The 19,159-nt window shown below is 56.4% G+C and overlaps 1 protein-coding gene across 6 annotated transcripts in view; it reads left to right on the plus strand.

Annotated features, from left to right (window-relative positions):
• The window catches only part of ZC3H7B (zinc finger CCCH-type containing 7B), a 56,054-nt gene that overhangs the window by 21,291 nt on the left and 15,604 nt on the right, over positions 1–19,159 (plus strand). For 4 of the 6 annotated variants that reach the window (XM_036072619.2, XM_036072620.2, XM_078076679.1 and 1 more), the window contains 11 exons: positions 1,567–1,625; positions 4,255–4,288; positions 4,426–4,623; positions 5,353–5,511; positions 8,356–8,436; positions 9,258–9,314; positions 14,504–14,546; positions 15,097–15,290; positions 15,637–15,958; positions 16,934–17,022; positions 17,812–17,911. In XM_036072619.2, the coding sequence (XP_035928512.1) occupies positions 1,567–1,625; positions 4,255–4,288; positions 4,426–4,623; positions 5,353–5,511; positions 8,356–8,436; positions 9,258–9,314; positions 14,504–14,546; positions 15,097–15,290; positions 15,637–15,958; positions 16,934–17,022; positions 17,812–17,911 (1,336 nt within the window). Of the gene's footprint in view, positions 1–1,566; positions 1,626–4,254; positions 4,289–4,425; positions 4,624–5,352; positions 5,512–8,355; positions 8,437–9,257; positions 9,315–14,503; positions 14,547–15,096; positions 15,291–15,636; positions 15,959–16,933; positions 17,023–17,811; positions 17,912–19,159 lie in introns of those variants that run through there. The other 2 variants (XM_036072617.2, XM_036072618.2) reach the window with 1 other exon arrangement.

Consider the following 19,159-nt stretch of genomic DNA (forward strand, 5'->3'; position numbering starts at 1 on the left):
CTTACGAGACAGGATTGTGAGGACGTGGTTGATGCAGATGGAAATAAAGAACAAGGAAGCGGGCCGCCTGGGTGGCTCAGTCGATGAAGTGTCTGCCTTTGGCTCAGGTCATGATCCCAGGATCCTGGGATCGAGCCCCGCATCGGGCTCCCTGCTTAGTAGGGAGCCTGCTTCTCCCTCTTTTCCCTGCTCATGCTCTCTCTCATTGTCTCTCTCTCAAATAAATAAAATCTTAAAAAAAAAAAAAAGAACAAGGAAGTAAGGAAGCCTGGGAAGGTATTAATTTGACACACTTGCTCCCTCCCCAAAGTAGCTGGGTGTTTTTCACACCTTTTTACATCTTGGTGCCCCTGCTTGTGTCTGCACTCTAGCCCTCTGCTGATGGAGCTCCCCGCTTCCCAGCATAGCCCGTAGTCCTCTCTCCGGGACCATTTGGTGGGGGAGAGAGTGATCATGGAAGGGGCCCGTGAGTAGCCTGGACAGAAAGTGCTGGCTTGAGATCAGGCAGCTTCCAGCCCCCTTCCCACTAGGGGGTGGAAGCCCCAGGCTCAGGTTCTGACCCAGGGGAAGGCCCACATCCCTTCTGGGCTGCCACTGGGTGGGACAAGCTGACCTCCAATGGGCCTTCTAGTCCATACATGGTGTCGTGGAAGCCGGGTGGGCTGTCTAGATCTGGCCAGGAGCTCCCGGCGCCCGGGGGGCGTGCCCTAAAGGAACCTGAACCCTAGCTGCTCTGCCTGAGCCTCCCTTCTCCTTAAGCAGTTTTCACTCCCTGCGTCTCGAGCAGGCTCCCTGCACGTGTTTGGTACCATTCACTTGCTGTGCATCAGCAGGCCAGTCCTCAGGCTTGCTGAGCCTCTATCTTCCTCATCCAGAACATGGGAAATTCCCTCCATCTTGCCAAATTGGGGCCCACACTATGCTACCTGGTCTGGTATGGGCCATGCGGGCTCCCGGGTGTGTGAGGGCTGCGCGGAGGGGCTGTTGGTGGTAAACGAGGGTGGCCTGGGTTCAAATCCTTGCTCGGGTCCCTATGTGCCAGCTCATGCCTGGGGCTCCCTGAGCTTATTTCCACCTTGGTAAAATGGAGACAAAATGACACCTGCCTCATGACATTGTTGAAAGATTCAAAGAGATTCTTAGACAAAGTGCCCGGCCCAGTGTCTGGTGCTACCTTGTAACTAATCATCGGCATCATTTTGCATCCTCTGTATCTCTTCTCCTTGGGCTGAGTTTGCTGGTAAAACAAGGTTTTCTCCTTGAACTTGGGGTGTCTGGTGCAGAATTGCCGCCCGAGCCATGGGTGAGAAAAGGCAGGTGGCCTCCAGGCATCCCCCCACCCATCAGAGGCCCCGCACAACACCGGAGTCCAGCGGGGCGTGGGTGTGGAGGGCAGGAGCTGCGTGGCTGGGTTCAGAAGGTCTTTGTAGGCTGTGAGATGGGCCACTGCCCTCAGCGGCACCTGTGAAAGCGGATGAGTGTGAGAATGAGAGCACACAGTGGGGTGGGGACTGTGACCAGCCACCAGCCCCTGCTGACTAACTGATAGACTGCTCTCTCCCCCAGAGACTGATGGAGAGGCAGAGACGGAAGGCGGACATCGAGAAGGGGCTGCAGTTCATTCAGTGAGTGTGGGGCAGGCTGGGCAGGCTGGGCACGGTGGGTCCTCTGACGCCAATGCCCGAGGCCCGCCCAGGCCTCCCCAGCTCCCCTTTTCTTCTCGCTAAGCCTTTGCTGCTCAGGCTCCCATGTGTGCTGGGGAGTGAGGAGGTGGGATGTGCTAGGAAGGGGCCAGGGGAGGGGGTGTAGATCTGTGAACCGCCCCCCACCCCCCATGCACACACATTCCCTGACCCTGGTTACCCTTCAGTCCTGCTCCGTATACCATTTTACCCTCGCCTTCCACATACACTGGCACACTTCCTGTTAATTCTCCTGCTGGCCTGTGTACATCTTATAACCAGTCAATCAATAAATTAGTTTCTGCTTATTAAGCACATCTCTCAGGCTCTGTGTTGGGCCCTTCGCATCCATCATCTTCTTAACCCTCACAACAGCCTCGTGAAGTAGGTGGCCTTATTTCCATTTTGCTAAGGCTCAGAGAGGTTAAGAAACTTGTTTATGGTCACACAGCTATAACGTGATAGGATTCTAACCCAGGTCTGGCTGACCCCAAACCCACATTTCTTTCCATTATTTGCCCCTCAGTACCCACATGCCATATTTGGGTTTTGTTTTGTTTTGTTTTTTCTTTATACACAAAATATTTTTGCTAACTTTTTTCTTTTATTTTTCTTACATAGATCCCCAGAGGCACATTTATCATGACACTACTAAAGTGCTAGCTGCAGGACCCCTCAATTGCTCGGGTCCTTTCCGAAGCCATGGAAGGTGCCCTGAGCAATTCTTTGTTTCTAATTTTGTGGGGTTTTTTTCTTAAATGGGAACCCCCACAAAACTAGGATTTACAGCTACATACCCTCATATAAACTCTCCAGTTTTGTTTCTCACAGAGATGCGTAAAACACGACCTGCCTCTTCCCCACAGACTGGGCCCCTTGTCATGCACGCGGTGTCCGCGTGGCTCTGTTCGAGCACGTGTCGACATTCACGCACTGTCCTTCCGCAGCTTGCTCAGGCCGCCATGAGAACTGTGGTCCACTTTTCACTCCTCTCTGAGCCGGTCTCCTCCCATCTGGGGGAGAGCTTTGATTTGGTGGCACTGCTCAAAATTTATAAGAGGCCAGTCTGATGAACAAAGTGAACCTTGCAAATACTGTCTCTCATAAGAATTATGTCTTTAACTTAAGTCACTGATTTCTTAAGTCACTGTGAAATGAATTCAGCCCCTTCCCTCAGAGTCATTGTGCTTGGGGTAAATGGTAGCTCATTGTTCTCCTTCCCCTTTCCAGAGGGGAGTTCCAAGAAGGTTTAGCAATAGGACAGCCTCCTAGGAACCCATATGGTAGTCTCCTAAGGGATTGCTGTACAAGGTAACACAATAGGACCTGCTTCTTTTAAAATTAACTGTGTTTTCATATATAGCCTTTGTGCACTAAGCATTTATTAGGCACCTCTGGGCATAGAGCACTGTAGGACCATAAAGCGGTTTGCACAGGTGGGGTGGCTCTGGCTTGTGTGGAGCCTTGAACACCAGGATGAGGTGACCTTTAGGTCAGGGTGTGACCTACTGGACAGGGAGCTGGTGCTGGAGGTGGGAGGTCAGGAGGCAGGGTAGTGATGGGGCCTGGCTGGGGAGTACAGGGAACAGTGATGGGCCCTGGTCCCTGACGGTGGAGAGGCAAGTGAGCAGGATGTGAGCCCCACTGTCACAATTAGGGACACCCTCTCCCCCACACACAGGGGCCCTCGGCATCTCCTCTCACCACTTCTCACTCACTGGCTCAGGCTGATCTTTCTTGCCCAGATGTTGGCGGCAGCTCCAGGCAACAGAAAGAGCCCCAGCCCTGCACTCTGGCCCTGGTGCTGCCGCCGACCTGCTGGGTGACCTTGAACAAGTCACTGCCCCCTCCGAGTGTCTGTTTTCCCCTTTGTGATGTGAAGGACCAGGAGACTGCCCTTCTAGCTCAGCTGTTTAGCCTGACCGATGTGCCTCCGTTCTCCTGGGCTGGCGTTTTCTTCTGTACTGAGCTGGCATTTTGTTGGCCCCCACAGAGGAGAGGGTGCCCACAGCCCCATCTGCTTTGTTGAGGCTGGCATGAAGGGTCAGGCTCTGAGCGTACCTGGCATTGGCTGGGGTCCTGCGTGTTTTGTGGGAAGGGATGGGAGAAGGGGGACCTGAGGTGGACTCTTGGTGCTGTCTGAGGCGCCTGCATTTGCAGGTTTGGTGTGTTGAGCTGTGGTCATTCCCAGAGAACTGGTTTCTTGGGAAGAGGACAGCCAGCTGGAGCTGGAGCTGGCCTGTTCTTTCTCAGCATCTGCACCTGGGAAAGCCTGGCCGTCGCCCTGGGGCAAACACAAGGCCTTGCTCCAACCCTTCCATCAGAAGTAGAAGACCAACATGGTGTTGGTTTAGGGAGAAAAAAACCTGTTGTCCCCTTAAACATGGTGTTGGTTTAGGGAGAAAAAACTGCTGTCCCCTTATTCCAATCTGCAAAGTGACATCTGAGGTCCAAGCTAGATAAGTCCATTCCTGGCATGATCTGTGGCCCTTGGCTTGGGCTCCTGGGGCCTCCATGAGTCTGAGACCCCTGGGCTCACCTAGACTTCGTACCCCTCTCCTTTTCCTGCTAGGTCGACACTACCCCTAAAGCAAGAAGAATATGAGGTGAGTGTCAGCTGCTGGGCTGGGGGAAGGTGAAGGAGAAGGGCAGAGGTGTCCGGGGGTGGGGTGTAGAGGCCAGGTGCCAGGCCTTGGGCTGCATGAAGACCCCTGAGCCCCCTCTGCACCCTGCCCCCTGGCAGGCCTTTCTGCTCAAGCTGGTGCAGAACCTGTTTGCTGAGGGCAATGACCTGTTCCGGGAGAAGGACTATAAGCAGGCCCTGGTGCAGTACATGGAGGGGCTGAACGTGGCCGACTACGCCGCCTCCGACCAGGTGGCCCTACCCCAGGAGCTGCTGTGCAAACTGCACGTCAACCGGGCCGCCTGCTACTTCACCATGGTGAGCCCGACACCCTCCCTTCCTCTCCTCTACCCCCTGGGCCCTGACCACCACTTTCCCCAGATGCCCAGCCAAGCCCGGCCGGTACCCCAGTGAGCCTCTGCAGGGCCAGCCCCTCACCTCCTCCTGTGTGAGTCTCACCATCTACTCCCATGGCTCCCAACCCCAGCCGCACCACGGACTCACCTGGAGAGCGTTTAAAGCACTAATACACGATACAAAAAATGGTTTGTAATGATACTAAGCCCCACCCCAGAGGAATTAAGTTAGACTCTCAGGGTGGCCTGGGCACTGGCAGGAGTCTGTGGGCAGTCAGAGCTGAGATCCGTGACCCTCATCATGTGCTGCCTCTTTCTGCAAAGCCCTGGCCTCTCCCTCCTGGACTCCCTCCCTCCTGTCTCCCCCGTCCCTGAAAGCAGCTCTGGCCTCCACCTCTTCCCTGTCCTGCTTGCTCACTGACTCAGTCACTCACCGGATCCTTTGGGAGGCTCTGCTGGGAGCTCTGTAGAGGACCCACTAACACCTCTGCGGTCCGGAGTGGACTGTTCTGGAGAAGCACGTCTACCAGATGCCTAAGAGTATGAACGCCAGAGCTGTTTCCTGGAGCTCTGAGCCCCCCTCCCTGACCCCGGTCCTCCAGCATCCTCCATCTCTGCAGGGAAAGAGGCGGGAGGCGCAGGGAGGGAGGCAGCAGGTGCCGAGCGCTGAGCCGCCCACTCCTCTCCGCAGGGCCTGTATGAGAAGGCGCTGGAGGACAGCGAGAAAGCGCTGGGCCTGGATGGCGAGAACATCCGGGCACTGTTCCGCAAGGCCCGTGCCCTCAGCGAGCTGGGGCGCCACAAGGAGGCATACGAGTGCAGCAGCCGGTGCTCCCTTGCCCGGCCCCACGTGAGTGCCCTGCGTGCCCTGTGTGCCAGCGCTTCTGAGTCAGCTTCCTCCCCTGGGGCTTGGACTCGCACATACTGATACGGACCCTGAGCTCTAGTTGTGTTTCAAGCACTGCTGAAAATGCACTGTATGTATTAACTCACTTAATCCTTGCATCTACCAGTTGAGGTAGATACTGTTATTATCCCGTATAATTTTATTTTGTTTTTTTAAAATGTTTTATTTATTTATTCATGAGAGTCAGAGAAAGAGAGAGGCAGAGGCAGAGGGAGAAGCAGGCTCCCCGCCCAGCAGAGAGCCTGATGCGGGACTCGATCCCAGGACCCCGGGATCATGACCTGAGCCGAAGGCAGACGCCCAGCCATCTGAGCCACCCGGGCGCCCCAATACTGTTACCATCCCATTTTAAAGATGAGGAGAGAGGCACAGAGAGAGAGGAACTTAGCCAAGATCACAGCTGGAGTTGGCAGAGTCGCCCTTGAACCCAGGCAGTCGATTCTAGAGTTGGCATCCTAACCTCTGCACTGTGACGGTACAGGGTTGCAGCGGGGACTAAAAGGGGTGCCACATGTGCCGGGATCCTGATGTCCAGGCTGACCCTGGGTGGGGGAGAGACAGGGAGTGGATCAGTAGTGAGCCTGGCTTGCCCTGGCCCACACACAGCTGGGCACGTGCCCTCTTCCCCCTTTATTCATCCACTTAACAAGTATTTACTAAGCACCCATGCAGTGCCCAGATCTGTGTCCTTCAAGGACCCACAGTCCACTGGGAGACATGGAAAGAGGCCTGGGGTCTAGGCCTGGCTCCACCACTGACCCCCAGCGTGACCTTGGACAAAACACTTCCCCTCTCTGCGCATCAGCTGCATGTCTATAAAGGGCCCCTCCTACTTTACCCCTGAAATAATGAGTATGAAAGGGCTCAGACAAGGCTCAGTTCTGCCCAGGAGTGATCAGGATCTTAGAGGGCTCCCTCCCTGGAGGAAGGTGGGCTTGAGTGGAGCCAGAAGAAGCAGGAAGGATCTGGGTGGTCAGAACAGAGGGAAGGCCATGTGCACAGTGGTCCAGGATGTTGGTGTCAGAGAGCTGGGTTTAGGATTCTGATCTTAAGTCAGCCATCTACTAGCCATGTGACCTTGGACACATACAGCTTAGTCTCTCTGAGCCTTGTTTGTACCCCCTGTCCAACAGGGATGATAATATGCCATGCATCATTGGGCTATGAGAATGGAATCTGAAAATCATGCAAGGCAGTTGGCATAATGGCCAGAAAACATGCACTGTTACTATACTTTTTGTTTATTATTCATGCTTCTCCAATTCAGTTTAAAGATTTTATTCATTTATTTGTCAGAGAGAGAGAGAGCACAAGCAGGGGAAGCAGCAGGCAGAGGGAGAAGCAGACTCCCCACTGAGCAAGGAGCCCGTTGCAGGATTTGATCCCAGGACCTGAGCTGAAGGCAGACACTTAACTGACTGAGCCACCCAGGTCTCTCCAATTTAGGATCGTGACCTGAGCTGAAGGCAGACACTTAACTGACTGAGCCACCCAGGTCTCTCCAATTCAGTTTAGTTCACAACTGAGATCCTGTCTTATGACAATAGTCCCTGAGCTGTACAGCATTTTCTAGTGTCTGTAGCAGGTCCACATGCGAGTCTCATGTCTACCGTTCATGGGCAGGCAGGGTGGCGTTTACCCCACTGTATGGGTGAGGACACTGGGGCCCAGCGAGGTTGCTAACTTGCCTAAGGAAAGTGCCCAGATGAGGACTTCGGACTCTGAGTTGGGGAACTGCCCCATTTTCCAGTCTTTGCTGGCAAATACTGGCTGAACCCTGCTCTGTGTTGGGTACTGGGGACCAGAGATGACTAAGACTCTGGCCCTGGGCTCCAGGAGCTCATCAGCTAGGGAGGTGTGGTCAAAGGCACAGGTTGTTACAACATCCTTGTTCCGCCTTTGGTCCTTGGACCATAGTTACCATTTCTTTGTCTATTGGTTGGTGTCCCCCACTAGACTGGAGCCTCCATGAGGCCTGGGCCTCGTCCTCCCTGTGATGGTGGTGTCCCTGGCTCCTAGCCCTCGCCTGGCACATAATGTGCATACAGTAATACAGCCTTGGAGGGAGGAAGGAATGTTGGGTGCTGTTACTGAGCACTAACCGTGGGCCAGCCATGTTCCAAACTTCCCACATTCTCGCTCCTATGGGCCTGGGCACCACCCACATGTCCTCTCTTGCAAAGAGTTCTAAGACATTGCGTGGTGAAAGAAGCCAGTGGTGGAACAATAGGTACAATATGATCTCACTTATGAAAAAAAAAAGAAAATCCTCACAAAGCAAAACCGAGCATCCTTTATAGGTCCATAGGCACATACGTAAATTCCTAGAAAAGATCTGTAGGGAGACAGATGAGAGCACAAGGCATGCTCCCTCTGGGGAGGAACCTAGGGCGACGGTGGGGATGGGGGTGATCCAGGGGAGCACTTGCTCTCTCTGCAACATTTCAGCCCTCTACAGAGACACTACCACTTGCTGAGTTTTAGAAATAAAAAGATCATCTTAAATTCCAAAATAAAAATTATTCCTTTCCCATCCCCACAGTAAAAGGACAAAGGGAAGCATGAGTTCTGGTTCAGCCCCACCACGCATGAGCTGTGTGACCTGGGCAGCCAGTGACCCCTCCTGGGGCCTCACTCCCTTATCCGTAACATGGCGTAACAATGGACGCCCCCCCCCCCCCACATGCCCCACCGTGCCCCGGAAGGGCTGCTCAGGGTCTCCAGAGCAGAGAGCTCTGTGAGCTAGGGCAGACTAACCCCCTCCACCCCGTGTCTTGCCGTTTCCAGGATGAAAGCGTAACTCAGCTTGGGCAGGAGCTGGCTCAGAAGCTTGGACTTCGGGTTCGGAAAGCATATAAGAGGCCCCAGGTAGGTGGGCTCTGGGCGCTGAGGGTGGGCGGGGGTGGAGATGGGGAGGTCTGAAGGGGGACCAGGCACCTTTGGGCAGAAGTGGGTGAGGGTGGCCAGGGCTGGGTCAGGACCGAGGGCAATGATAACAGGTGATCTTCTATCTGTGTTGGCTGGAAGCCCTGGACCGACTTCCAGAACCTTTTGGAAAAGGAAGGAACAGCCAGAGTTTGCAGTTCACCTTAGACACTAGCTGCTAAAACCTGTTCCCTCCCATGCCCTGGCCAGCTTAAACGCCCCAGAGATGGCCTGACTTGACCCTGGTGCCCTTCGGTCTTATGTTCTCAAATAACCTCTGTAGGGTGCATATTGGAGACGTTGGCATCTGTGTGGCTCTTTCAGACCCACATTTATTCATTTGGCGCCTCTTTTGTGTCAGAAAGCTGCATGGGGGAGAGGGTATGGCTCTAGAGTCAGCTGTGACCTTGAGCAACTTAGTTCTCTCTCCCCTGGCGTTTCTACATCTGGAACATCCGGATAATTATGCCCACCGCAGGGGGCTCGTGGGAGGATCAAAATGAAAGCATGTTTGATGTGGTGCCTGGCACGCAGTAGGAGCTTGTATGTGGAAGTCCTCTGCCCGGGTCCCAGTTACAGGAAGAAAATGCCTGAATCTGACCCAGAGACAGGGCAGGTCACTTCGGGCAGGCCTAGGGGCAGGGAGCCTTAGGGTACTACAGACCCCAGCTGCCTGGGTTGGGGCCCCTCTGCTGCCCTGGCTGATGGGACCCGGAGCATCTTTCTAGAATCTTCATCCCTTCCCACTTCTCTAACCTCTGCAGGAATTGGAAACATTTTCTCTGCTCAGTAATGGCACTGCGGCTGGCGTGGCAGATCAGGTAGGATGGGGGCCAGGACCCCAAGCCCCCTCCCTGCCTCCAGGACCAACTTGTCATGAGAGCTTTGGATTCACTCTGTGGGGCATAATGACCCCAGCAGGGGGTCCAGGGCCATCAGACTGAAGGGTTGGGCTCAACCCGTCCTAGTCCGCACTGCTGTGAGCCAGGCATCTGCCCTGGGAAGAGGGGGTGACTGACCACCTGGGCCTGGGCCAGACTCAAGGATAGCTCTGGGATGCACAGCACCTCCACCTCTTAAGAGGGGCCTCCTGGGACCACAGGGGCAAAGTGTGGGGATAGGCTGTGGCCGCTGTTGGCGGGCAGGTGGCCCAGTCCCGTTGACCTTCCTGCTTCCTCACCCCCATCCTTCCTGCCGCCGTTGCTTTCCTCCCCGGTGGGCTTTCTGCATCTAGGCCTCCAGGTCTCTAATGTCCTCCCTCCAGCCTACCCTACTTTCTCTGCCTTTCCATTTTCAAGACCCAGCTAAAGCGCACACCCCCACTGAGGCCCTTCCTGGTACCCCTGCCCAAGTGACTGCTGGGGAGATGCACAGAAGTGGGGGGCAGAGCTCATACCTGGGATCCCATAGAGAAGAGCCCAGCCTGCCTCTGTGCGGGCTGTTCTTGAGCAGAATCTTTACCTCTGAGCCTCAGATTTCGAACCTGTGAAATGAAGGTGTTCTGTCCCTCGGCCAGAACAAGGGAGCATACCCTGAGAAGTGTGGCACCTGCGGGAGCCATGAGGAGCAGTAACTGCTGGTACTTCAGCATTATCCTAGGTTTTGGATGTCCCCCGCCTCCCGGGCCAAGACCCTTGTACAACCCTGGCTCATCCTAGGGGTGGCGGCAGGACCCAGTACGCACACTGGACTCTCCCACTGCTCACCACGCATGCTCAGGTGGACTTTGAGGCTTTTTGGAAGACAAGGGACAGGCTCTGGGAGCACTGATGGAGGCTGGGGTCCTGCCTCTTTGTTGTATATAAGGGGAGACTGAGGCACAGAGCAAGGAGGGGACTTGGCGGACATCACACAGCCAGGCAGCAGCAGGCCTGGCTGCCTTCCGAGTGTTACAAGGCTTTCATTCATTCACTCAGCAAACTCCCAGAGAACCCTTTCTTGGCCCTGGGCTGGGTGCTGGGGCGTAGCTGAGTCAGGCAGGCACATCCTTGGCCTGGGGAACTTCCGGGTGCCAGATCCACATCTGCCCGTATAGCATTCCTCATGGATTGTAACCGGAAATTTTGGGGCCTGGCACATACTGGATGCTCAAAAAAAAAAAAAAATTATGACATTTTGCTATAACAAAATGCCATGGACTGGGCAACTTATAAACAACAGAAATTCATTTCTCACAGTTCTAGAGACTGGGAAGTCCAAGATCAAGGTGCTGGCCAATTCGGTATCTGTTGAGGACCCGCTTCCTGGTTCACAGATGGCACTTTCTAGCTATAACCTCACATGGCGGAAGGGGTAAGGGAGCTCTCTAGTGTCTCTTTTATAAAAAGGGCACTAATCCCGTTCGTGAGGGCTTCACCCTCATGACCTAATCGCCTCCCGAAGGCCACACCTTCTAATACTATCACCTTGGGGGGTAGGATTTCAACGTGTGAATTTGACATACGTTGAACGTTTAACAAATATTCAGACCATAACAGTGAATGAATGACTGAAGAATTGCAAATAATTTCACAATGCCTCAAGGGAGGTACTACATACCCCTATTACAAAGAAGAAAGCAAGGCCAGACAAGTTAGATGATTTGTCTGAGTTCACTGAGCCTGGGGCTAGGTACGTGGTAAACAAAACATTCGTGGGTCCTGCCCTCAAAGAGCTCACAGTCCAGGGTGAACGGATACTAGCCTGATAATTTCTGGTTACAAACCATCATGAGAGCTGTAAAGGCAAAGTGTGGGTACCCACGGGCCACTGGAATAGGGAGGCCTGATTTAGATTGGGCATCAGCAAACTTTCAAATGAGACCTGAAGGTTGAGGAGTAGGCAGGGGCATGGTGTGCTGGTAAAGCTGCATTTCAGACAGGGGATGGTATGTGCAAAGGCCCTGAGGCTAGGAGGACCTCAGAGAATGGGAGGGACCAAGTGGAGGGGAGGCAGGGCCCTAGTGGGGCTGGGACAGTAGATAGAAGCCAGACCACCTTGCCCCTGGGGAGGAGATGAGTCTTCATCATAGGAGTGTTGGGAAGGCTTTGAAGGGGAAGAGTATTGAGTCTGTTCATTAATTCAGAAGAGATTTATTGAGGGCTCCTATGTGCCCAGCATAGAGTCGATCGAGGCACTGGATGTACAGCAGAGGGAGAAATAGCCAAGGAGCCCCACCCTCATAGAACTTACAGCTAACTGGAGGAGACAACAAACAAAAAGTGATCAGTGCCTTGGAGACGCGGGCTGGGGAATGCTGGGGTAATTGGGAGGGGTTGCAGTTTTAAACAGTGAGCAGGGAAGGCCTCAAGGAGAAGGAGACACTGGAGCAAAGACCTGAAGATGAGGGATGTGCCTTGAGGAGGTCTAGGGGAGCAGGCAGAGGGAATGGCCAGTGCAAAGGCCCTGAGGCAGGGGTGTGCCCAGTGTGTGGGGAGAACAGCCAGGAGGCCAGGGTAGCTAGAGGTCAGGGTGCAGGGCTCCTCTTCCCTCTTGCCAGAGGTGATAGGGAGGCAGGGAGTTATTCAGGCAGATCTTACTCAGAGTTCTTGGATATCAAGGGCTCCTGCCTCATTCCTGGAGCTGAAGAAACTGTCATGATTGTGCCTTATAGGACTATGCTGGGGTGACCCTGGCTGGGTACGTGATGGTATGTCCCTGCTTCTTCCTTCCCTTCCCGCAGTGACTGCCCTGGTTAAAGCCACATCCCACTTGGGCTAGCCTCCCCTTCCTGTACCCTCAAGGTGAACTCTGGCAGGCCTCTGGGTCCCTCCCCAGCATAGAGACCCTCAGTGGTTATTAATTAAAGTGTCTGTTTAAAAGGAATCAACTCCGGATACTCTTGCCTGGCATTTAGGCTCCCCAACAGTCTAGTTCCAACGTCCCTCTCCATCCTCACCTCCTACCCATGCACCAGACAAAGTGTGCGTGCATTTCTCCCGGGCTCCGTGGCAAGCTCCTCTGAGAGCAGGACCATGGGTTCCTCTGTTCTGGGCCTCCACATGGCACCCCTTTGGAGTCAGATAGGTCAGGTCTCTGCTCACTGGTGGCATGACCTAGAGGAAAGGACTTGTCTCTGAGCTTTGGGTTCCCCTCTGTAAAACAGAAGATTGTGCTCAGTTCCCAGGGTGCTTGTGTGGATGACATGAAGGCAGGCCTGGGAGGCCAGCAGCCTGGCGCCCCCGGCGGGGGTGGGGCCCCTCCCCATCCCGTTCCAGCCCAGCCCACAAGTCTTTCCTCGGGGCCAGGGATTGGGGAGCCTCCAGGATACACGGAGTGGGGCGGGGGGGAGCGTGCCAGCCAGATCCCCTGCCCCAGGAGGTTTCCACAGACATCGTGCATGAGCTTGGCCACAAGCATCCCCTGCAAGACTCTCCAGCACCGGGGTCCCGGCGGTTCAGCCAGCCGGTCATTCCACATGTGTGCCTGGTCGTGGAGACTCATGAGCTGCACCCCACGGGGAGCTTCGTGGGACTTGGAGATGAGACGGGCAGGCATGGTGTCCGCGCCTGAGCTTGGCAGCGTGAGGGGCAAGACAGGAGGAAGGCAGTGAGTTTTAGGGACAGATAGAACCTGAGGCGGCCTTGTTTGGAGAGGACTTAACAGAGCCTGCGTGGCAGGATTCAGGCAGGTAGAGAGGAAGGGGCAGAACTCACAGCCAGAGGAACAGGCTTGAGCACTGAGCACAGGCCGAGAGGCAGGAGAGGGGAACGTGTACCCTGGACCACAAGACTGGTTCTCCCCGTGGGGGTTTGGAAGAGCCTGGGCTCTGGAGCCGGGCATGGGTTCTGGCTCAGGTCTCACGTGCACCCTTATCTGAGGCAGCCACTCCACCTCTCGGGGAGCCGCTGGGCCCCGCCATGTGGTGGTGGCTGTAGGGGAACAGCGGGTCCTCTATGAAAGCCGCGGGTACGAGGCCCGTCAGAGAGGGGGAGCTCCATCAACCTTGTTGCCACGTGAGTGCCCCTAGCAGTGAAAGGCAGGGACAGACGAGCCTAGCAAGATGGGCTGGAGCTGGGTGGTGGGCAGGGGGCCTGGAGAGCCGCGGACACACTGGGCAGGGAGGTGCACAGCTGTCCCTAGCGTTGTCCACCTGACACCTCTTTCCCTCCTCCCGCGCTCTGTATGCTCTCCATGAGAGCAGCAGCTCTGACCCAGCGTGGCAGCCTCGGTTTGTGCAGCAAACACGCCCGAGATACTGAGCTGCACGTCTTTGCCACGCCAGGGCCGGGCTCCAGGGCGTGCAGGTGGGGCTGGGAGCAGAGGCCTGGGGCTGGGCTCGGGGCCGAGTCCCGAGTCAGACAGCCCCTCTCTGGCCCGGGAGTGGCAGCTTCCCTGGACCCCTGGACCGACATCTCTGTGCAGGGGCGGGGTGGGGGGACAACACCTTGCAGGGCACCTGGACCAAGGGCTGAACTCGATTGGCTGCAGAGTGCTGGCCCGGCCTGGCAGGAGGCAGGGCACCGGATGCATCTCGCTGCTGTTAGCACCACTGCGGGCCCACGGGGCAGGATGGCTGGCAGGGAGGCTCTGGTCCTCCTGCTGCCCTCAGCGGGCGCCCAGGAAGAACAAGGAACTTGGCCAGGCCCCAGAGCAAGCTCCGGCCCAGCTTTCCCTCCAACAGCAGGTCCATGGGTGGCAGTGGGATCCCACCTGGGCTCCTTCAGCCTGGGGCTGTAATTGGGGGAGGGGACCCTGGTGATTCGGGAAGTGGCATTTTTGTCTTTGAGCTGCAAACTATCCATGCAGGGCATGGCTGGGTAAAAACCCGCCACCCTCCCCAGGGTATGGACCCTATCCTGTGATGGGTAAGGAAACTGGGGCTCAGAGGTTATATCTCTTTCCTCCCAGGGTACCCCTCCAGCAAGGGGCAGATGTGAGGCCTGTCTGACCCCACTCCCCCTGCCTCCTGGCCCCCGCCCAGCCAGCCCTGTGCTTAATTCCAGCAATAGTCATGGGGTGGGGGTGGGGCGGGCACCATGGCCTTCCTGGCCCATGTCTGCCTGACCGTCTGTGTCCTTCCTCTCCACAGGGAACTTCCAATGGATTGGGATCCATAGATGACATCGAAACAGGTAGTGTCCCTGATTTGAGGGCACAGGGCAGAGATGGGTCCCCAGGGAGGGCTCAGCCTGAGGGCTGAGGGCTCCCTGCCCTAGGAACTCCCTGAAGCATGAAAGAAAATAGCGGGCCTAGGAAACCAGACTCCCTCTCAGGGAGGAGAAGGTGGGGGTCAGCCACACAGTAGGGTAGCGCTGATCTCGTGTCCTCCGCCCCAGGCCAGCACCTCCCCCAACTGGGAGTCCCCTTCTCTTCCTCACTGGCTTAACAAGTGTCCCTTAGAGAAGGCATTGCTTCTCCCCAGGTAAGATGTTCAGGCACTGAGCCAGGTCCGTTCGAGAGATATCGTAGGACTGAGGGACCCTCTCCTGCTCTGCAGTGACCTTCCTTCACTGTGACTGAGGCTCCAGCCATGGAGTCAGGCTCGCGGGGCAGACAGGGTTCCTGACAGGAGCTAGGGAAAGGAGGGAAGGTGTTGCGTGAGGATCTTAGGGCCCCGGAACACCTCCCCCCACCACCAAGCAGGACCCCCTGTGGCTACTGATCCCACTCTCCCATCCACAGACTGCTACGTGGACCTGCGAGGCTCCCCAGCCCCGCTCCCCTCTCCTCCCACGATGCCCCTGTTCCCTCATGTTCTGGACCTGCTGGCCCCCCTGGACAGCAGCAGCAGGGCCCTCCCTGGCACTGAGAGCCTGGACGACTTCTCTGACGGGGATGTCTTTGGGCCGGAGCTGGACACCCTACTGGACTCACTGGTGAGCCGTGTTGCCATCCTTCTGCTCCCCTGAACCCCTTCCCCACCCAGGACCCCCAGCGCGTTCATCCTCCTGTCCCACAAGGTATGGAGGGAGGGTCCCATCTCCATATCACAGTTGGAGAAACTGAGGCCCAAGGAGGGAAAGGGACCTGCTTGGGGTACAAACATGAAGCTCTAGAATGCACAGCCAGAGGGACCATGAAGATCCCTGGCTCCGCTCACGGGACAGGTCAGGGCTGAGGCACAGAGGGGTTGGCTGGCCTGCGGCCTGCAGCACCTGCCTCTGCCCAGGCTGGGGTGGTCAAGTTCTCCTCCAACCCCGCCTTCTGTTCCCCACCTCACAGTCTCTGGTCCAGGGTGGCCTGCCTGGCAGCGGTGTGCCCAGCGAGTTGCCCCAGCTGATCCCTGTGTTCCCTGGTGGGACCCCACTGCTGCCACCTGTAGTGGGTGGCTCCATCCCCGTCTCCAGCCCACTGCCCCCGGCCTCCTTTGGTCTCGTCATGGACCCCTCCAAGAAGCTGGCCGCCTCTGTGCTGGATGCCCTCGACCCCCCAGGCTCGGCACTGGACTCCCTCGACCTGCTGCCATACTCGGATACGCGGTTGGATGCCCTCGACAGCTTTGGGTCGACCCGTGGTGCCCTGGACAAGCCCAACTCCTTCGTGGGTGAGGCCTGGTTGGGCACGTTCACGCCCACCCCCTTGAGGGTTTTCAAAGTACCACCACATCTCCAGTCTCTGGGGAGTGGAGTTGGGATTACAGCTCTATTCAGCCAAGGTCCAGGCCCTCTCTCCCCATCGTGGTCCAGGGCCACCACCTCTGAGTTACTGTGTCTTCTGCAGTGCTCAGCACAGTGTAGGGCTGAGACCTGAGGGGTTGGGTGTCTTGTTCAAGATCAAACAGCAGAGCTGGGATAGTCCAGGACTCTGGACTTGCAGTATGGTGCTCTCTGCCCAGCCTTCTGGGGCCCTGGGGTCACCAGGCTGGTAGGATCCCATGGGGATGATCCTGAGGCTGGGGAAAAGGGTGCCAGGCCGTAAGCTCCTTCGGCACCACCCTGAGCAGGGCACCAGGGACCCAGAGAGGAAGCAGACCTGTCAGGGCCCTTGCAGGACCAGCTTTCAGACAGTTGGAGCACCCTAGCTAGCCCAGGGTGCTCATGGCTCAGGGGGATTCGAGAGGCTGCTGGAGCACCGGTGTGCTTCACTCAGCCCTGGAGCCAAAGGGAGACTTCCTGGAGGAGCTGATGGCTGAGGGAGGTCTTAAAGGCGAAGGTCCTCTGCTGGTGGGGGGAGCAGGATGACACAGGCTTGCATGACAGAGGGACTGGCTGATGAGCAGAGTCATCAGCCAGAGGGGAGGGTGGGTTGGGGGCCTTGAAGACCTGAAGCAGGTGTCAGATGATCTTTGAGTCACACTGAGAGCTTGGGCTTTCTTCCAGGGACAGTGGGGGCTACGGCTGGTGTAAGGACAGGGTGCACATGCTCAGGCTGGGACATCGCTCTGTCCCTGGGCAGAGGCCTTGAGGGTAGAGGCAGGGGATCAGCATGAACAGTAGAAGATGTATGGCCTGGGTGGTTTCTACAAGTTACAAATGCCTACAAGGAAGTCCTCAGAGGACTTCTCACCCCTTCCGAGCAGGGCAGGTGACCCCTGTGTCTTCTTGCCCAGAGGAAACCAACTCACAGGACCATCGTCCCCCAAGTGGTACTCAGAAACCAGCCCCCTCGGTGAGTACTTGGCGCAGGTCCGTGACTAGGTACCGTGTGCCCTCTCAGGGGTGGAAGGGAAGTGGTTGTGGGCTCCAGAGTGGAAGTGAGCCTTCTGCATGGGATGAGGTGCTGCATCCCCCAAGGAGAGGCCCCCTCAGAGTGGATGGGCCAGAGATGGTCTCTCCCCAGCCCTTCCAAACTGAGCCGCGTGCTGGGAGGGTGAGCTGAGGGCACGGCCCAACCCCTGTCTGACAGAAGAGGACATTGAGGCTCAGAGGGGTTAAGCAACTTCTCCAGGGTTAGTAACATCCCTGTTCTCGGGACTCAGCCGAGTTCTGAGTTTAGGAGAGCCCTTGGGCAGGCTGCCGCTCTGCACTCTGCACTCTGGCCTCCAGTCTAGACACTAGCTTTGTGGCCCTGGGGAAGTAACCTAACCTCTCTGAGTCTTGCCTTTTTCCCCATCTGCTGATGATGCCTTGGAAGCTTGGGAGATAGAGGCTGGGAGTGGGGAGGACATGTGCATAGGCCCCAATTGGGGCCATTCCTGTTTCTCTGCTTTCATGTTGGGCTTTTGCTCAAGGGAAGGTTCTGGGCCAAGGTCACTGTCAGCCATGCACCCCCACTAGGCTGGTTCAATCCCAGTGTTACAGATTCTTGGATCATGTTGTAAGGAATTCCCTGGCCAGGAGGGTAGGAGGAAGGGGAGGGTGCTGGGCTACAGTTCTGCTCTTGGGTAGAATGGGGGGGGTCATAGAGCCAATGGGGGGGGTCATAGAACCCAAGACGGCTAACCTCCTCCCATCACAGCCAGAGCCCTCCATGCCCAACACCGCCTTGCTCATCAAGAACCCCTTGGCTGCCACCCATGAGTTCAAGCAGGCCTGCCAGCTCTGCTACCCCAAAACAGGTAATGTCACGCCTTTATGTTCCTCTGTCCTCTGCCCAGAGATACTGGGAATCCAAGAGTATAGCCTCCCAGGATAACAGAACCCTAATGTACCGGTCAGAGATAAGTGTGGGAAAACAGGAGCCCCTCCGGGTATTTTGAGCAGGTGAGGAGTTGGGGGAAGGTGCCGAACGTGGGGGTTTGGGGCTTTCAAAATTGCCAGAGAGGCTAGAGGAGCAGAAGCTGGGAGTGTCCCCTGGCCTCTAGGCTGCTTTTCCACAAGCCAGGGACCCCTCTCACACAGGGGTCGGGGCTGCTGGACCCTCCGGCCTGAATCACAGCCGCTCACAGCCCAGAGGCTGGTGCTTAGCCATGGAGTGGCGTCCAGCCAGCTGCTGCAGGAACACATTCGCCAGAGGAAACGCAGCCCACACATCGTGCCACCTCCACCTCACAGTCCGCTTCTCCCATGAGTGCATCTCCCTGGGTGAACGCAAACCTGGCCTGGAACCCAGATGGCAAAGGAGTCTGGGAAATGTAGTTCCTAGATTCCCAGCGCCCAAATCCAAGGGAGGTGACAGAAGCAGTTCAGAATGATGCCCAGAGCTGGGAGACAGTTTTCAGCACCCTGGAATCTCAGAATTCTAGTCTAAGACTCATTTGCCAGAATCCCTGAAGTTTTAGTGTGATACTGTCTTGGGATGCCAGGGTTAAAAATCTTAGCAGTCTAAAGAATTCTCCATCTTAGGGGTTTTAGGGTTTACAGGACCTTAGAGGTTGTCTAGTTGTTGTCCACACACTGCAGGACCACCCCCTTCATCCCCCGGCCACATGCATGTCACCCCTGAGAGTCATCCCACCAGAGCGCCCATGGACTTGTGGGGGCGGGGAGCAGGGCGCCATCCTGTTGGATGGCTGTGCCCATGATGAAGTTCTTCCTCACGGACCTCAGACTGCCTCCCCAGTCCACACACCCGCTGCCTCTAACACCCCGTGAACTGCTGTGCAGCTGGTGCTGGCCCAGCCAGGTCACACGGGCTCCCCACGGGGCTATTTCCCCATCGTCAGCGGGGAGGAGGCCCTGGGTCAGAGCCTTGGCAGGAGCAGGGCCGAGAGGGTGAATCTGAGCAGCGCCCTTCCAGGCAGGACAAGAAAGGGGCGAGCCTGCTCTCTGCCAGGCGCTGTCTTCCTCATTCCTTCTAGGGAAACACTGAAATGTCTGGAGAGTCAGAGTGGTGATGGAAGGGGGGTAGGTGCCTAGAAGGGGGT

This window comes from Halichoerus grypus, chromosome 6, assembly GCF_964656455.1.
Source record: "Halichoerus grypus chromosome 6, mHalGry1.hap1.1, whole genome shotgun sequence".
Taxonomy (NCBI): domain Eukaryota; kingdom Metazoa; phylum Chordata; class Mammalia; order Carnivora; family Phocidae; genus Halichoerus; species Halichoerus grypus.